This window comes from Pieris brassicae, chromosome 1, assembly GCF_905147105.1.
Source record: "Pieris brassicae chromosome 1, ilPieBrab1.1, whole genome shotgun sequence".
NCBI lineage: Eukaryota > Metazoa > Arthropoda > Insecta > Lepidoptera > Pieridae > Pieris > Pieris brassicae.
The window spans coordinates 1172725-1192190 of record NC_059665.1 but is presented as its reverse complement, the minus strand read 5'-3'; the positions used below and the strand labels follow the sequence as shown (position 1 = coordinate 1192190).

General features: G+C 33.3%; 1 protein-coding gene across 1 annotated transcript in view; it reads left to right on the top strand.

Moving 5' to 3' along the window:
* Positions 1–6003: 6003 nt before the first annotated feature.
* LOC123708153 (opsin, ultraviolet-sensitive-like) overlaps positions 6004–19466 on the top strand; it is a 37061-nt gene continuing 23598 nt past the window's right edge. The window contains exon 1 of the mRNA XM_045658695.1: positions 6004–6533. Coding sequence (XP_045514651.1) covers positions 6031–6533 — 503 coding nt within the window. The 5' untranslated portion in view covers positions 6004–6030. The remainder of the gene's footprint in view (positions 6534–19466) is intronic.

The window sequence follows — 19466 nt, the reverse complement described above, 5'->3', positions numbered from 1 at the left end:
AAATATTAGTTTGTACAACAAGTATCCAAACATTTTTCTTACAATTCAATTATACATATTATTTTATACATTTTTAGTTGACCTCTTGTATTAATGGGCTACCATCAAGAAATTTAATTTTTCTCTCACCCAACGAGAGTACACTACACTCAGAGTGTGTATATTAGACTTCAATTGTCTAATGCTCAAACAAGCCGTCGCCGTTTAATGAAACTTGAAAAAGGAAAACATTTCTTGAACACGTCAACTGATCTCTAAAACAGGAACGTTTGCATAATTGGATTACAAGGTCTATCAATCAATCTAATCGTCTTTATTAGATGCTTCGGATTTGGTTAAAAGCGCTCCAATTTAATCCATTTACAAGCAAAGTGGTCCCAGGACAGCGGAACTTTTTTATTAAACATTCGCTTCAAACAGTACAGCGACGTTTACCATGTGCGTTGTATTTCTCTTCGCCCTTTCGTTCATCGTCCATGTATTATGCGACGATGGGACACAAATATATCTTTATGAAAAGAATTTAATATGGAAACGTGAAGTCGCCGAAAATGACACTGAAACGAATTTAACCCATCATAAACTACTTGAATCGTTCAAAAAAAGGTGGCCGGTGGAGAAATGGCGTAAGTTCCGATATTTTACGGATGATTATCTGGACCTCATAAATGAACACTGGCTGCAGTTTTCGCCACCGAACGAGGCGTTGCAAAAGATTTTGGGTGGCATATACGTTTTGTTCGCGACTGTTGGCTGTTGGGGCAACGTTATGGTGCTACTGATGTATTTAAGGTAAGTATTTAATTGTATATTCAGATTGCAGATTTAGTGCAAGTGTTGGCCCTGGCCTTCAGCGTGTGACACTCATCCCTGAAGTCGTAAGTTCGATCCCCGGCTGTGCACCAATGGACATTCTTTCTATGTGCACATTTAACATTCGCTTGAATTGTGAAGGAAAACATCGTGAGTAAGCCTTGCCTTAGACTCAAAGTTGACCGCGTGTGTCAGGCACAACTACTTAACTATTAGGTTGTCAAAATCATGAAATAGATACAGAAACTGAGTCACAGACTTAAAAGGATTATTTTTTTATACATATTAGGGCTGCGTTGAGGTTGAAGGGAAAGGCACATTCAAGGCACACAAGGCGTTTTTCATTGGTTAATTATAAAGTAAACTCAAGACAATTCGCTGGAAAGAGAACTTAACCGTTATTGTCCATAAACGTAAATATAACCACTACATTATTAGAAATATTGTTCTAAACACATTGAATAGTCTCAAGTATAAATCAACCGATCAGAAAACTTCGAGATTAATTAAAACAGTTTAAATCAAAAGTAAATTAAAATTACGATTTAGTACGATGATATTCGAAGTACTTGGTAACTCTTCAGATTTAAACGATTATTTTAAACGGGTTCCCAATTTGCGAAAACGCTTTTACAACATCGCAATAACAAATTCAAATTGACAACAACATGAATAATTCTTTATATATTAATTCCGATATAGTAATTGGAGTTTGGTTATATTGTGACTACATTATTTAAATTAAAAATTATTTACATAACTCGAATTTCAGTAATTGTCAGCGAGACATTAATCAGGTTGACAGTCAACTATTTGTTATGATTAGTCTATGGAAATGTCATTTGTGCATGTAGATTGAGAGATTTGGTTAAATATTATTTTAACGTTTCGAAATGTAAATGCTTTTTTTTACTCTTGCAAAATTGTTCTAATTTATTAACCGTGGACTTTTAATATCAAACGGGGCCTTACAACAGTTTGGTGGACCTATAGATTTTGCATATAACATAGCATTGTACGATATTTCAAACAGCCTTGGCTAAAAGTAATTAATAAAACCTTTTAAGGAAATATGCATGTTTAGTTAATGGACTTAACGTATAAAGAAGACCGAAACTTTCATTATTCTAACATTTTACATTTTTTCGCAATTACAAAAACAATTCAATTTTGAATATTAAATTTTCGCGGCCGTGCTCGTTCGCTACGTATTTCATAAATGTATTTAGAAGAAAATCCAGTTAAAACGATTGCATTATGTATGTTAAAGTTAAAGTCGATTTCAAACAAAATAACGCATTATTAACGTGTTGATAATTCAACATTCAAATTTTCTTTATTCGATAATAAATAACATTATTGAATTTAAATTGATATTTAAATTTACAATACATAATTACAATTAAACGAAATGTGACGTCGTTTTGTCTATTATTAACTATCTTACAGAAGATCCTCTGTCCCTCTGTTATCAAGCGATGTTAACAATGAAATACTTAACTTATTATATACATATGAATGTCAAACATGGAAATTTACAAATAAAACAAAAAACAACATAAATACATGTCAACGAGGCATGGATAGGAGCATGCTAAACATTAAAAAGGTAGACAAGATCAGACAGCTAATAATAAGGTCAGGGACCAGAGCTATTGATGCTCTAAGCCACGCCAAAAATCTGAAGTGGAAGTGGACGGGTCATGTAGCACGCCTAACAGATCACAGACGACGAAAGTAGTAACAACATGGAGAGGCCCACCAGGCAAACGGTACAGAGGCACACCTAACGCTCGATGACATCAAAGAAATCTCGGGTCCTCAATGGATGCAAATAGCTCGAGATAGAGAAAGATGGCAAGCCTTGGATGGCCTTTACCGGAGAGGGTTCCTGATTCATACCAACTGTTACAAATAATTACTAACACATAGGATATCCGGATCTTAGTGGATCGGGAAATAATTTAAAACAAAGTATTAACAATCATCGCACACTGAAGCCAATATGAGTCCTATAATTTTTGCCACACTCTTAAAGTGTAATTTAACATTCTCCTTTCTGATAACTCCAATAAGATAAGTGTCACTTAGATTTACGAACTCTTCAATAAGTCAAGTTAGTTTCTTGTTAATCCAGCGTCGCAAACTCACTACCCTAATGTTATCTTAGTTATAAGACTTTAATCAATTAAAGTCTTTACAGCTTAATTTACTTCAAGTGACATTTGTTTTCGAATAGTAAGAGTATAACGGGAACAAGCTAAAAATCAAGGCATATTTTCTATACTCTTTCTATTATCGTAATCATAAAATAAATTCGTAGAAACTCAACAGCGATGAGCCGACTGCAAAAGCATGGCAAGATCTTCAGTTTAGAGTTAGGCAAGAAGACCCAGTGCAAATTATTTACAACTGTAATATGTTATGTAAATAATTTGGGAACAGGGAGAAGTAGGCACAATAACGAGAAAGGACGACCTGAATTTTAACTAAAACTGGACCTAAGATAATAACGTCAGAATAGCTGCTTCAAATGCTAAAATTAGTTCCTAAGTTTAACGATAATAGCATATGAAACTAACGTCATTGCTGCGACATTTATAATAATGACTATGAAATTACTGTTACTATAGATAGTCTATAGTAACAATAGACAAGTAGACATTCATTTGTAGATCTAGCAACATTGGCAAATCAAATAAACCACTAGCATTAACAGTTTGAACTAATTTGACTTTGATTTTGTTAATATACAAACTCTGCGACATATAATGATGATGGCAGAGGATACCACTGCCATTGCTCCGATAATAAATCTATAATTATTAAGGGCAAAATATTGCTTGGAATCATTTATTCTCTAAAGCCAGCAAAATGACAGCAAAATTGAAATTATAACACTAGCTGTGCTCTGCGGTCGCACCCATGAATTCAGCCGTATCACGTATATTCTATATCCTAAAGCTTCTTTTTTGTTATTCAATTTTTTTGTTCGACATATGGTATCATCGAATTTTTAGTATATGTTCTATAACATATGCTATAGGATTTCTCCTCACCTTGTCTATCATATGGAACAAGATTTTAGCCTATGTTTATCAGGGATAACGGAGGGTTGTAATGTTGATAGAATTTTTCAAATCAGTCCTGTAGTTTTGAAGCCTCTGCAATGCAAATGAACTAAACAAAAATCTAAAAATTTTTGTTCATTTGCGCAGGAACCCAATGCTAATAGTTTGCTAACGAGAGAGAAGTATACAAAACATGAAATACAAAAATACGGAAAAAGACAAATGTAAATCGATCTAGATAGGATTTCAATATTAAAAGGAAATGATGTATTAGAATGGTATCTAAGGAAAGGCAAAAGGATGAGACTGTTGTTAAAATATTTGTTTTCTTATTTTACTAACTATTTGTTATTAGTTAATACGTATATCACAGAGAGTAGATAGACATGTCTTCCGTACAAAAATGTCTGCTTAGTCTGTAATCTAGATTTCCCTTGGGGCTTTACCGCTAAGTTAACAATCCTTAAAACATAATCAATAGCTGGTATAAACATGATACACCGAAAAAAGTAAACTTCTTTTGTTCGACAGATTTATGTACGAATGACCATTCTGCAGACTGAATGAAATGAATGAGACATTTTTATCGACTTTTATACTTATACTAATTGGTGGTTGGAGTAAATTGAAAAGGTTCATGACTTGATATTTATCCAATAACCCTTTATTGGATGTTATCAGGATACTTTGAAAATAGTTTTGAGTTTTACATTATTTGTTCAAACTAATATCCAAAAAAACAAATAACATATATAAAAATTATAAGTGATGCAACGGGTGACCTTATCGCTCACAAGCGATCGATTCCAGGCAACCCTAGAAAGGAAAAAAAACCTAAAAAAATATGATGGGTAAAGTGCAAGCGGTGCATAACTAAATGTTATAAAAAAAATATAGAACCTTAATCTAAAATAATAAAAATATTAGTAAAACAAACTAAAAACGAAAAATCTAATCTCACGGATTCATGAATGGCGATGCAATACAAAATATAAGAATTACAAAGGTTAATTGATTAGGATAGGCTATGTTTAAGAAATGTTTACGCAAAAGAATTTATTATAAATCAATTTTTAAACTCGATTACCGTATTGTAATTTGTTTATATATTATTCACACCCAAAGTAGCCATCACAGCCAAAATAGATACTACGTAGATAATATTTTTACTGATAAATTCAATTTTCCCTGTCGTAAATATTTAACCATTTCTATGTATTCTCTTGTATTCCATCTTTGACTATATGTTTGGTATAATTGTTTTTTGTTATATATAAAATAAATAAATAATTTTGTCTCATACTACATTATTAGAAGAACAAAACAAAGTATTACAGTATTAATAGTTTGTCAATTGGTTAGACGCGACTGTCAACAGTGTGGTACCTAGATTTCCTTCTTTGTTATCGGCTTTCTTTAATCAGTTGTTAACCAGTCGATCATGAAGTCACGAAGCTGAGTTGAACAATTATAATTAATTAATCTCATCTGATGATATATAATAGTAGGTCTTCTATATGAGTACGTTTACATGTACACAGAAATAAATTAATTAACTATATATAATATTTTTAATAGTTAGTTAGTTGTTTAGAAGTTTTTGTTTTAGATGTTTGATATTAAGTAAAGCTTTAAAGAATCTTTTTAAGAAATAATATACATTTGTATGCAATGTTTTTAAGCGTGAAGTTTATTGTTGAATAGAACAAAATTTCGTTTAATACGGGTTTTCTGTACAAAAGTTGTTTCTAACCTCCGTGAAACATAAAAGCTTTATTGACGAAAGCTCAATGCATACTAATTCTCATTCCTATTGCAAGTTTTATTACTTCCTTTGTTTACTGGTGTGCATGAGAATTTTGTGTCGATATATCCTGTTTAAATAAATCTATCCAAATAAAAGCACTACCATATTTGTTATAATAAATTAGTCAACATATTCAGACTTGTTTATATTTATTTAAACCAAATATTCTGCTTGAATTCAATTTTTATATCGTGTTAAATAAAATCCTAAGCCTTATTTATTATCGCTTAAGAATAATAAGTTTAAACAGTAACAGAGTGTGAACAAAAGCTTTGCTATGGAAGCTGAAAGCTCACTCCGCGATTACGAGCGCGCGCGGGCGGACGTTTCATTTAAATCATGATGCAAATAACAAAAATAATCCTAATACTAATCCCGATAATAGTGCCATGTGATAATTTGGTGACGAATGAACTGGACATCAAATGTGTAAAGAAAAGTGTTCTTAGCAAAGTCTACTGCAACAATCTCGTGCGATACGTCGAAAACTTTAAACTTTGGAAAAAACGTAAGCGATTGACGAGTATGTTTGATGAGTTAAAGATAAGAATTAAGCGGAGAGCAATGGACTACGAGTACGTATTGGATGTGAAAAGCACACCTGTGGCTCGAGGCGAGCTGCAAAGCAGTTCTGATATTTTGGTAACATTCAAGAGGAGGTGGCCTTTGGCTCTTTGGCGACGGTACCTATTTACTGATGACTACTTGCTCCTCATCAATCCTCATTGGCTGAAATTTGGACCACCGGAACCTGGCATGCAATATCTCCTTGGAGGGTTATATGTAACCATGGCTGTTGTGGGCTTTTCAGGAAACGCCGTTGTTATCATAATGTATTTTAGGCAAGTACATATTTCATGTAATTTTGATGTTGGCGTAATCTTTAACATAAAATGCTCAGTGACTTACGTTACTTTCACCATCCAGATTTATTCATATATTTCTAAAACCCTTTCTTACTAATATACAAAACAAGCCATAATTAAAATATGTTATCTCGTAACAAAAGTAAATGGCTATTACGAAAAACGTTTAAAATAAATATTGTGTCATCTCAATTTTCCGCGATTGAAACATTTTTGGCACTTTTCCATTATTGTAAAAGTGCTTGAACATATATCTATAGGTATCTAAATCTAGACACGAAATATTTATAATCAAAAAATATTTCTGAAATCGAAAACTGGGCTGTGCAGAGTGCATATAGCTCTTTTGTTCTACGTTGGTAATTACGACTTACTTTTATAGAGAATATACATAGTGAGGAAGCTTATACCTGCTTATAAATTTAGCTGATTAATGAAACAGACATAATCAGATCAGTCAACAGATTGTGTCGGATTTACAATAAAGCTGTGATGAAAAATGACTCGGTAGACATTTTCAGCAGCTCCATGGAGACCTTTCGCCGACACCTTTAGACACCGTGCTGTTTTAATTATATACTATTATTAATTTCTGGGACTTCTTCGATACAAAAAGTCGCCTCGTGTTGTGTCCTGCAAAATCGCGGGCTACTGCTGAGGAAGCTGCACGGTTTGCGTTGAGCCGTCTTAAGCCCTCATGTTATTTTCACACATGTTTATCCATTCTATAAGATAATTTAATAAGTAACTGTCGTAATTTTATGCGGTGTTTGGAAGTAAAACTAACATAAATAAAGATAGCAGATATGCGAAACCCATAAGCGTATATATAAGCAAATTTGAAATTCATTAATACAAAACTATCCCAATCAAAAATATTAAATGTCATAATATCAATTACTCATGTTAGGTATACATGAGTGTATTTTAATAAATAAATTATATAAAAAACTTTAACTGACACCAAAATGAACTGAAAATTATTAAATTACATGACATCCATTACACAGCACAGCCGCAGACCAAATGGAACATAAAAAAACGGCTCAAGCTTAAGAGTCTTTCCTTCAACTTTGTTTCCTTTATACTCTTGGGCTTTGGAGCCTGGTATATAGTACCTACTGGTAAACTCAGAGGTAATTCTGCCAGCATTAAAGGTACAAAAAATAGCATTCTTTTTCTTGTCAAAAGATTTACAATTTACATTAAATTCAAAGACAAAACTAATTGCATTTTGACATACAGGAATCATAATTCGTTCAAAACAATCGGGGTTACAAAAACTAAAACATGTACTTATGTACACGCGTTGGAAGTTATACTTCTTTGGCGTAAGGAGTTAAAAATCTTATTAAATTTTTTATCTTTCGCCTTCTACGGTTGTAGAAAAAACGACATTAACAATAGAAAAAAAGGTATTTAATACATTGAAAATTTTATTATAACGCATTATCTAGTTAAACAAAGTTTATTTAAATATTACAAAAAAATATTTCTATATAATTTAAAAAAAAAATTCATTTAAAATGCTGACTATGCTAACTTCCGGGTGTCGGTTTTTTGTGACGGTGTACGGGTGTCGGTTTTTTGTGACGGTGTGTGGGTGTCGGTTTTTTGTGACGGTGTGTGCGCTCATCATAAAATTTACTCTCAAAATTTTTCTCTAAAGCGCCAAAACAAGTATAACTTCAAAAAGTAACAATGTTTTTACTTAGTCATTAATTACGAATTACACTTTTAGTACTTTAGAATTTAACTTTACCAATTAATAAGATTTCATGATAATAAGTAATTTGAATAATCTATCTCAATTATGTTAACTGAAAGATTCAATTATCTTAGAAACAAGAATTTCGGAAACTAAGTTATCAGTAAAGTTCAATCTGTTTGAATTGTTCAATATTTCACTACGATTCATGCAAGTTATTTATTTAGTGCAGTGTTTTTTTATTTTTTCTCTATGCTTACCACGTACTTTTACGTGTATGTAATAATGAAAATCCAGCAGTGCTTGTGTTTCTTTCATACAAGTACGTGATCGGCCTTATGTGTCCCGCCCACCATCGACTTTTACTCTAAGGCATGCCGGTTTTCACGATTTTTCCATATACATGTATTCATTTCGCTTATAGAATGCTAAATTGGCCATTTACCAACCCCTGTGTGTTGAAATTTCGCACTAAGAATTCTACCAGGTGTACGACTATTAAAATTTATTTAAATCCGTCGATCTCTTGATAAAACGTAGATGAAAAAAAAACTTCTCGATACTGATAGCTCGTTGATTGCAGATATTAATAGTAAAACATATACGGATAAATACCTAAAACCCATTTTTTAAATAACAAATAACGATTGCTTTTTCTTTAGATGATTTTTATATTATAAAAAATAAATCCGTCTAACTGAATACTTAACACTATGTTAATTATTTGTCTTTTTTTCATAAAGTATAAACACAATTAGTCTCAGAGACAAAAGACTAAAGAATACTTTAGTTAAATGAGTGCTAACTCTTGAAGGTCCCATGGAAGTCCGCGAGAAGAGATACTTAAGACTTTGTTAATGAATTATTTACTCTTGTTTATCCTCTCCTTTTTTGGGGTGGACATCAGCCAGTTTGGGCAGAGGTGATTGTTCGTAGCTTACAGGATACAGGACGACATTAGGGCGGGCGTAGAGCCCTTGGAGTGACGAGGAGCGTCGGGTTTGACTCGTCTCAATCGTTGACTTGGTTCATCCGTTATGATGGGCTTCTGGTAGATTCGCGGGACTCGGTCCAGCCCCGCTCACAGCGAGATGACCTGCGAAGTGTTATCTGTCCGTACCCTGGTGTCTTGTCCAGTTGTGGTACCCGCGCGTAACAGTTTACATGGTATTCAAAATAATTACATTGTTATTAATAATATTTAATTTTAATTAGTGGAAAGTGCTAATACACTTGAACTGATAAAGTAAATCAAAGAACACATGAACAAAATGACGGCTTAATAATGGCTATTTCATTATAATGGATAATACAGAATATTAAAAATACATAGTTACTTAAACCAAGCCAGTCTTGTGAGTATAAACAAACAATGCACATCTATCACAGGGTGATTTCATTCAATTATTGTCGATCTTCTTTTGTCGCAAAATGCATGGTATGCAATAAAGAAAAAGTGATTGATGAATCTATCAATACGACTAGTGTTTACATATTCAGCCGGCAAAACCAATAATGTACTATTTTTAAATTCTATTCCTGCTTTCGCCAAAGGGAGAGAGAATCTAAAACGAAGCTATATGTAGACGTTATTGTCATTTAATTTTCGTCGTTCTATTTATAGTTTTCTTTTGTTCTTAGTTAGGTTTAGAGCTATAAAATCATCAAAATTTTTAGTTCTAAAACTTTATCAAACCCAATTTGTTCTTCCATCTAATTTAAATATAAAAATAATTTTGGCGTCTTAATTTACATAGATAAAAATTTAATAATAGTATTAATTTCAATGACAGATCGAAGGAACGTAAAATGTTATTAAAATGATATTAGTCCCCTTAGCGTTGGGGTCACGCTGCATCTTCTACCGCATTAGTTCAGACGAGTTTTTCGGACTTTATTTTACTTCGGACCATACCCCATAATATATGCGATAGAAAATGCAAAGGTAGCTTACATCTACGCGTAACGTCAAGGGATCCAGCCTACCCAACAGAACAAAAACGTCAACGACTCGAACCATTCTGGATTCGATCAAAGGAAGGATCTGGTAGTTGGAAGTTCTTGTCCAGTACTCTATGTAGAGCCGGATTTGCGCTTAGAGAGTTGTCAGCCAAGTGACGTGACGTTAATGGGCCCGGAGTGATGTACTGTCGCGGTCTGCTAAGAATACCAAGCTCCAAAGAGGCTAATTTAGCCTTTCTTTCCACATGATTAAACTGAACGTTGCTCGAGATAAAATAATAATAATCCTTAATTTGCACGATACAGATGGTATATACGTGTTTGTGCTTTTGTGCGCCTATTTACAGTCATTATCGTGCTTAGTGTTAGATAATTTTGTTAAATTTTGCATTACATATTAAATCACCAAATTATCGCATCATTAATTATTAAATTATTTTTTTATCCACGTAAACACATCATTTGTGTTGTAATTCTTGTTAGGGCACGGAAATTATACACACACAGTATCCGTAATAAAGAAATATATTCACTGTTTAACTTGGAAGTGATATGTCTGCTTCCTACCACGATACAAATTGGAAAAAATCAGAAATGACCTGGAGCAGAGTGAGGTAAAGACAATTTGGCGCCTCGACAAGATGGCGGCTCGATCGCTCATTCAAATGACAGGAAATAGTCAATACAATTATTAATTTTTGCAATCTTACTCAAATAAATCAACACGCCCCCTCAAAAATTAATTCTTGTACAAATCAAATGCCTAAACAGAACTATATAACTTCCAAGCGAGTCTGGGAACATACAAAAATAATGATCCAACATTTGTTGCTCGGATAAGGGAAAACCCAGAAAAACCTTATCAGATCATTTCATCATCTTAAATTCGATACATTATATACATTAGATATAATTATTAGAACACAATGAGTATAACAGAATAATTAAATTAATAACAAATAGTAGCCAACTCATTAAATATTATTATTGTAAACCCATGTTTCTCCTCATTTCATGAAACGTAACCGCTGGTAATGGTTTTGTTAACGCATCTGCAAGTTGTTGACCTGTGGGAATGTAATTTAGCTTTATTACATTTTTCTCTATTTGTTCCCTAGAAAAATGATATTTAATATCTATATGTTTTGTCCGCTTATGATTAGTCGGATTATTTGCTATGCTTATACAGCTGTTATTGTCTTCATATATAACAATAGGAGTGGATATATCAATATGAATACTCCTTGCCAAAGATTTAAGCCATAAAGCCTCTCTAACGGCTTCATATAAGGCCATATACTCAGCCTCTGTGGAGGAGGCTGCTACTGACAATTGTTTCTTTGTTGTCCAGGTTATTGAACAATGTTCAAACAATTTAAATATATACCCGGTTGTACTCTTTTTATCATTTACATCATTACCTCCCCAATCGGAGTCCACATACCCAGTTAAGATGTTATTATATTCACACCTTTTATAACATAATTTAAAATCAGTTGTGCCTTTTAAATATCTAAGCACTCTTTTGAGGCATTGCCACAATTCTTTATTATTTTTATTTGTGTACCTACTTAATATATTAACGCTAGTGCTTAAGTCAGGTCGAGTACATAACATTATATACATTAGACAACCAATTAAATTGCGACATGGAGTAGTGTAATTTTCTTCTGAGTTTAGTGCTTCATAATTGAGTTTACTATCCATAGGAGTAGTTGCAGGTTTGCAATCCTGCATGCAAAATTTATTTAAAACTGTTTTAATATAAGCACTTTGATCTAGCATTATCATATCATCGCAACGAGTTATTTTAATTCCAAGAAATAATTTAATTTCATGTAAATCTGTCATTTTAAATTTACTCATTAAATATATTTTAAAACTGTTTATTGTATTTACATTAGCACTCACTATTATCAAATCATCAACATAAAGTACCACATATATATTTTTCTGTATATCTCCTTTATTTAGTATATAAATACATCTATCTACTGATGAATTCTGAAAACCCTCCCGCCTAAGAGACTGTTCAAAAATTTCAAACCAGCATCTAGCGGCTTGCTTTAGCCCATATAATGCTTTATTTAATTTACACACATAACCATTTTTGCAAGACACCCCTTCTGGAACTTTCATATATATTTCTTCCTGTAGTACCCCATTAAGAAATGCAGTTTTTACGTCCATGTGATGTACAAGTAAATTATATTGATTAGCAAAAGCAATAATAAATCTAAAACTAGCTATTCTTGCAACAGGTGCAAAAGTCTCATTATAGTCTATGAGATATTCCTGGCTAAAACCCCTAGCAATGAGTCTAGCTTTATAGCGTAAAGGCTTTCCGAATTCATCATTTTTTTATATTAAAAATCCATTTGCAATCTATAATATTTTTGTTATCTGGCCGTGGTACTAAAGTCCATGTTTTATTTAAAAATAGAGAATTTAATTCTTCTTTAATTGCACCTTCCCAATGAGCTCTATCGTCTCGTGCTTTAATCTCTTGAAATGAATTTGGTATTTTACACAAAATTGAACTAGCACACATAAGGTTATCATCGATTTCTTTATAAGAAATAGGGGGACGACTTTTAAGCCTATCACTCCTACGTGGTTCAATACAACTTGTTGTGTCCTCATTATTTACGACCACTGAAAGATCATCAGAATGTGCATTTGGTTGTTCAAATTCGACGATGTCATGGTTAGTTTTGCGAATTTTCTGAGGAACTTCATAATCATCAGATTTACAGGTATCTGATTTATATCTGTCAGTATTTTGAGACTTCATTGACTTTGAAATGTTGTCAATGTTAACATTATCATGAGAATTTACTATATTCTCTTCAGGTCGCAACGCAGGCCTGGATTGAAGAAAATTTGTCTCATCTACTATGACATCTCTGACAGTAATAAATTTTTCGCATTCAGGATTCCAAACTTTATAACCGTTTGGTTCGTATCCCACAAGAATACCTTTCCATGACTTAACATCGAATTTTGTCTTATGTAACTTATCATGCACATAAACTGTTGAACCAAAAACTTTTAAATATTTTATTTGTGGTTTTTTGTTATGCCACATTTCAAATGGTGTTTTGGATAATTTTAAAGCATTTGTCGGGGTTAAATTAATCAAATACACAGCAGTTAAAACAGCTTCACCCCAAAATAATTTTGAAAAATTTGCACCATTTATCATACAACGAGCTTTCTCAGTTATAGTTCTCACCATTCGCTCCGAAACACCATTTAATTGTGGCATTCTTGGAATAGTTAAATGATAAGTTATTCCTTTTTCAACACAATATTTTTTCATTTCAGTAGATAAATATTCTCCACCGTTATCGCAATATAAATAAACTAGTTTTAAATTAAACTTCGCTTCGCTTTTTGACACAAAATCTTTGAAAACAGAGAACACATCTGATTTATGTGTTAATAGATACACAACACAGTAGTGAATATATTGGTCAACAAACAAAACAAAATAGTTTTTGTTATTTATTGTTGAAGGAGTGATAGGACCACAAACGTCGGTGTGGACAATATATAACGGTCGTTCAATATAACTTTTGTCTTTGCTGTGATTAAATGGTAGCCTACTCTGTTTCCCATAAATACAAGATTCGCATAAATTATCATTTGTTATCACTTTGTCAATTAAATTAATGTCAAAAATCATTTTATCATTTTTTAATTGCAAAAACTTATTTTTACTTATGTGCCCTAGGCGCTGATGCCATAAATCGTAATTATTACATGTAACATTACATGCCTGGGAAACAGGGCAGCTCACATTTAAATATACTTCAAAATCTAAAGTAATTAAATTATTAACTGACTTACCTCTCATAATTGTTTTACCTTGCTTACATATGCGGGTACCTCTGTGATCAAATATGACAGTAGCTCCAGCCTGTTGCAACTTCGAAACAGATAGCAAGTTGTAGGGCGCCTCGGGGCAGAAAAGAACGTCTTCTAGCGTTCCTCGAACACCCATATTGCTGCTGACATGTAGTGTTCCTTTTTTCTTAGCTAAAATATATTCACCGCTTTTAGCAACTGAAATTTTTATAGGAATAGGCAAATCAATCAAATAACTAAACAAATCTTCCCTGTTTATAATATGGTCAGATGCTCCTGAGTCCAATAAAAATGTTATTTGGCTTGCGGTTGCACCCGAATTGTAGTCACCAGCCATGAAAGCAAAACCAGACGCGTCAGCTGATGATGTGGATGGCTGATTAATATCAACTTCAACTGTCTGCACTGTTCTCGGCCTATCCGTAGTTTTTTTATGATTTATTCGCTTAAAATAATAACAGTCATTTTTCACATGTCCTTTCCGGCCACAATGAAAACATTTTATAAAATTTGACTTCTTTTTTGCTTTATGATCCCTTTGAAAATAGTTATTGGGTGTATGATTTTCAAATTTTCTTTTTCTAAACTGACCCTTATTTTCAGTAGAAACTTGCAGTACTTTAACACTTGTGTCATTATATTCGTTCTTTAATTTGACCTCATGGTCAAGGAGTCTTGTTTTAACAAATGCTAAAGTCAAATTATCTTCCGATAAAGTTTCAATGGCAGTTATAACACCGTCATATGTTGCGGGTAGGGTTAAAAGTAAGTGGGCGACTTTGTCGGTTTCTTCGAGTTTAGCGCCAGCCGCGAGTAATTCCGTGATTAAATCATCAAACAGAGAAAAATGTTTTATCAAACTAACATCACTTTGTAATTTCAAGACCAACAACTTTTTCCTTAAGGCTAATTGGGTAGCAATACTTTTACGTTCATATAAGGCGTCCAAACTATGTATTATATCTTTCGCCGTAATGTCTTCTTTCGCAAATCCAAGGTATGAATCGGATAAATATTCAACGATTATACTTTTTGCGATTCGGTTACTTTTTTCCCATGAGCTATCTCTGATAATTGGGTCACTCTCAATCACTTTCAACACATTTATTTCACTCAATAAGGCTCGTATTCTAAATTTCCAAACGCTGTATTTCTCGCCGTCAAACGGTTTTATATTACGTTTTAATTTTAAATCCATTTTTACAATCTCACTGGCGACGGGTATTATTTAATTTCAGAATATATTTCACAATGATATTTTTGCGCACACTGGGCCCATAACCTGTTGTAATTCTTGTTAGGGCACGGAAATTATACACACACAGTATCCGTAATAAAGAAATATATTCACTGTTTAACTTGGAAGTGATATGTCTGCTTCCTACCACGATACAAATTGGAATAAATCAGAAATGACCTGGAGCAGAGTGAGGTAAAGACAATTTGGCGCCTCGACAAGATGGCGGCTCGATCGCTCATTCAAATGACAGGAAATAGTCAATACAATTATTAATTTTTGCAATCTTACTCAAATAAATCAACAATTTGATGGTTTAGTTAATATAAATCACAATGTTTCAATTGAAAGATGATGAACATAAATTTTTTTCATAACATAAAGTTTCCAAAAGTGATAGGTTAAATACATTTAGAAACGCTCTCATTTAATTAACTGATAAACACGAAATATAGAATAGTACTCAAAAAATCGAGTCATAAACAATTCCATATGGAAAAGTTTGTTTTAATTGTATTCTTGTTATAGTGCCTCTCCTTTAGTGGAGGTTCACCGTCAGTCTCTTGAAGCGTATCGGAACCCTCAATACCTATCCACTTGCGGTCGGAAGTGGTGGCGGTTGTGACGCAACACGTGGCATTCCTTTGTTTATTGTTCTGCATAAGTCTTCGGGACATTCCAACTTGTTCCAGAACTTTCTCGTTAGAGAACTTTTGGATCCAGCTTATACGAAGCATGGGACAATAGCATCTCTGATGCTTCCAAGCGCCGGCGGTTATTTTCTTAAATTGTCAAATAATAATTTCTGTTTAAATATACATTTGATCGCGTCATTATTGTGGAGTAAGTCAAAAATATCGATCTCTCTCCTTGAGCCCTTTTACGTGATTGTAGTAGTACTTTAAACCGTTTCAAGTGCTGTAAAGGAAATGTGGATCTTTGATCTTCCATTGTTCACTTCAAACTGTAGGATACTCACGAGGTCTCCGCGTCACTTGCTTTTTCAATTTTATATGTTAAAGTTCTGTATAACATGTCTCAAATAATGAAGGGTATGTTATGGACGGTGGAACGTGAACAAAAATACCATAGGAGCCGTTATGCCGTGCGTAGATTTGTTGACGGTGATAATGTTAACTAAATCATTTCAGTGATATCATATGTACAAGCAAAAATTAAAATATTTATTTTTCTGTATGACATGCTCGTATATCTTTTCTCTTTTCTTTTTATTATTTCTATTAATATATTATTTAACGATTGATCATTATTTAACGCACACTAAAAATATAGCCAAAGATGGAATACATATTATTTACAAAACTGTTCAAATAAAAGGGAAAAAACAATAATAATTATTCAGTACATTTAACTAAGTTATATCAAATTTGGCTGTGATGTGTGATGGTGTTAAAGTGAAGATATGTACGTGAAGGTGTGTATATGCTAATGATGCCGGTGATATTGCATTATGGATATTCTTAATAAACAAGTCTTAAATATTGGTCGTTGTATGTGCGCGGTACTAAGCTGAGTTCTGTATCATCTTGCTTCTAGCTTTTATATTTATTTATTAATATGATTTATTTATTTTTAGAATTTCCTTAATTTTAGTTATAGTTAGTTGTTATTTTTTGTTAGTTATTGATGCCATTCTTGTACTACCCTCTGAATATGTTTATTTTTTATTTTCCATACTAAGGTTGCCGGGAAGAAATCGCTTGTTAGCGATAACGCTGCCTGCCTGTTGCTTAATAATGTGTGAATTTTGCTTTTTGTTGCTGCTTTGTTTTTCGTCTATTATAAATAAATAACTGCCACTTGGTTGTTATATATTTATTCGTGCCTTCACAATTTGTGTTTCATAGCTATAATATGAGGTCCGATCTCTTTGTTATGTTTAAAATAAATGACACAAATATAAGATCGTTTTGATAAACGAGGTGAAACGAATTTCTCTGGGTCATCTAGTAAATAATGATGAATCGTAGTTCTTAAAACGATTATATTTCTGCTAAACTAATACATGCCCTAGCTTATATTAGACGCTGGTTTAATATGGCTACAACGATCCAGACCCAGTTGGGTCTCCAAACACGGGCTCGCCTGTCTGCCATATACAGCGAATCGTATCTAACCTCGGCCATACTATGCAGAGACGCGATGAGAACTTGGAGAAACTTATCTTGGTTGGTAACATAGAAGGCAAAAGATAAAGTTGCCGTTCATCATCCAAATGGACCGATCAAGTGACTCATCATCGTCAAACCTTTACACTTTAATAAGAGAGAAACCGTTGGAAACAGAATGCCGCTCAAGATGATTCCCTGCTGACCACCACGCTCAGACATGAGCTACCGATTAAAGAGAGAAGTATGGTTAACTAAAATTGTTCATGATGTTGCCATATCATGAGGTGATTGATTGTACGATAGACGATATATAAAGCAACCTGAACTGAGGTACGAAAACCGTTGTATGTGCCAATTAATATGATTTAATAGCGATGCTAGTATTTCAAGTGCATGTGACTGGATCAATATATGAACATTGTATAAATCACTGTGAAACCAAACGCAAATTAAACACTCTTACCGTCTCTGTATATTGAAAATTAGGTTATAAGAACTAGTAAATGTTTATATTAATAATTCATATATAAAAAGACATCAATACAATCAATAATAGGCGCCAATTATCTGTAAATTGTCACCAGCAACACTGATTACCAGTGGGCCTTGTATAAAAAGAAATTTAAAATAACATAAAACCTGAGACAATGCAATTTCCAATCCCAGCTGATTGACATTCCAAAAGATAACATATGCATTTAATATTGAAACACGTAGAAACCTTTGAGGTAGGTGATGCCAGCATTTAGTTGTCTATCAATAATTACTGCGAAAAGACGCTCTTAATAGAACAAATTTGAGATATAAATTTAACAATTTAATATCTTCAAATAGCTTTTAAAAAGCAAGTTGTGCTACAATACTCGCTCTTACTCTGACATTTCAATATATGTTTTTAAGGTAAGTACTAGGTATCAGGCGGATTCACTTACAAAGAAAAGTTTATTGGTCCACACCCGAGGTCCGAACCTATGACCTCAGGCAAGAGAGTTGCATACTGGGCCAATGTCGGATAAGATCACAGTTATAGTTGTATTTATTAGGTATAAAAATAGTAACCTCATCAAAAACAACTGACTACCAATCGTAGTTGCTACGACTAGAAAATTGTTCAAACTGTTATTTAAAAATTGAAATCAAATTTGCGACTTAAAATTAAATAAAAACCGAAAAAGGTCTTTTGTTTTCTTTATTTGTAACGAGTGTTACAATACAATTAAGACTTTTAAAGACTCGTTGAAACCATTATTCTGGTTGTCGATATTGTATTAGGTTATGCTTAGTAATTAAAGGGGGAGGGCCCGCCGTGACTCCCAAAAAAGGCGAAAACATATTTACATTAAATTAATATAACTATTACAATTATGGAACTTAATTAAATATGACAATTGAATCGGCCCGATATGAGGTACACGATCAATAATCTATATTATTACTAGTATTGTCTTTTGTTAACATAGCTTTACACGTTAAGAAAACACTTTTTAAACGGATGGAAGCTATGTATTATTAAAAACTCATAATTATTTACATAATTTAAAATTTTAAAGTTTCTGACGTTTCGCGTGCTTTACAGCGTGCGCGGTCACAGTGACTGAAGACAAAAGGTGTTGAAAGTCACGCGAAACGTCGGAAAAAATAATACATAGCTTCAATCCATTTAAAAAGAGTTTTCTTGACTTATTACTAATTAAAAGATTTGACCGGTCTCATGTGAGGTATCCGATCAAAGCTATCGATGTACAGACTTTGGTATCGTTACATCCTCCCTCACGAAGGGCGTATTTAGACCCGTTAGGGGTAAATGCCCATTTCAGGTGATGTGTTTGTTCGCGACCTGCGGGGCGGTACGGGGGGGCTGCAGCGCACGAGTGACATGGATTCTACTCGCTGCGCGCAGCCGATGTTGGGGCCATGACCGGGGTGTCTGTTGTCGCTATCGATCTGTGTTGTCCGCTTCCTTTTATAATGCTGTTGCATCAGGGGTAAAAGGAGTTCAA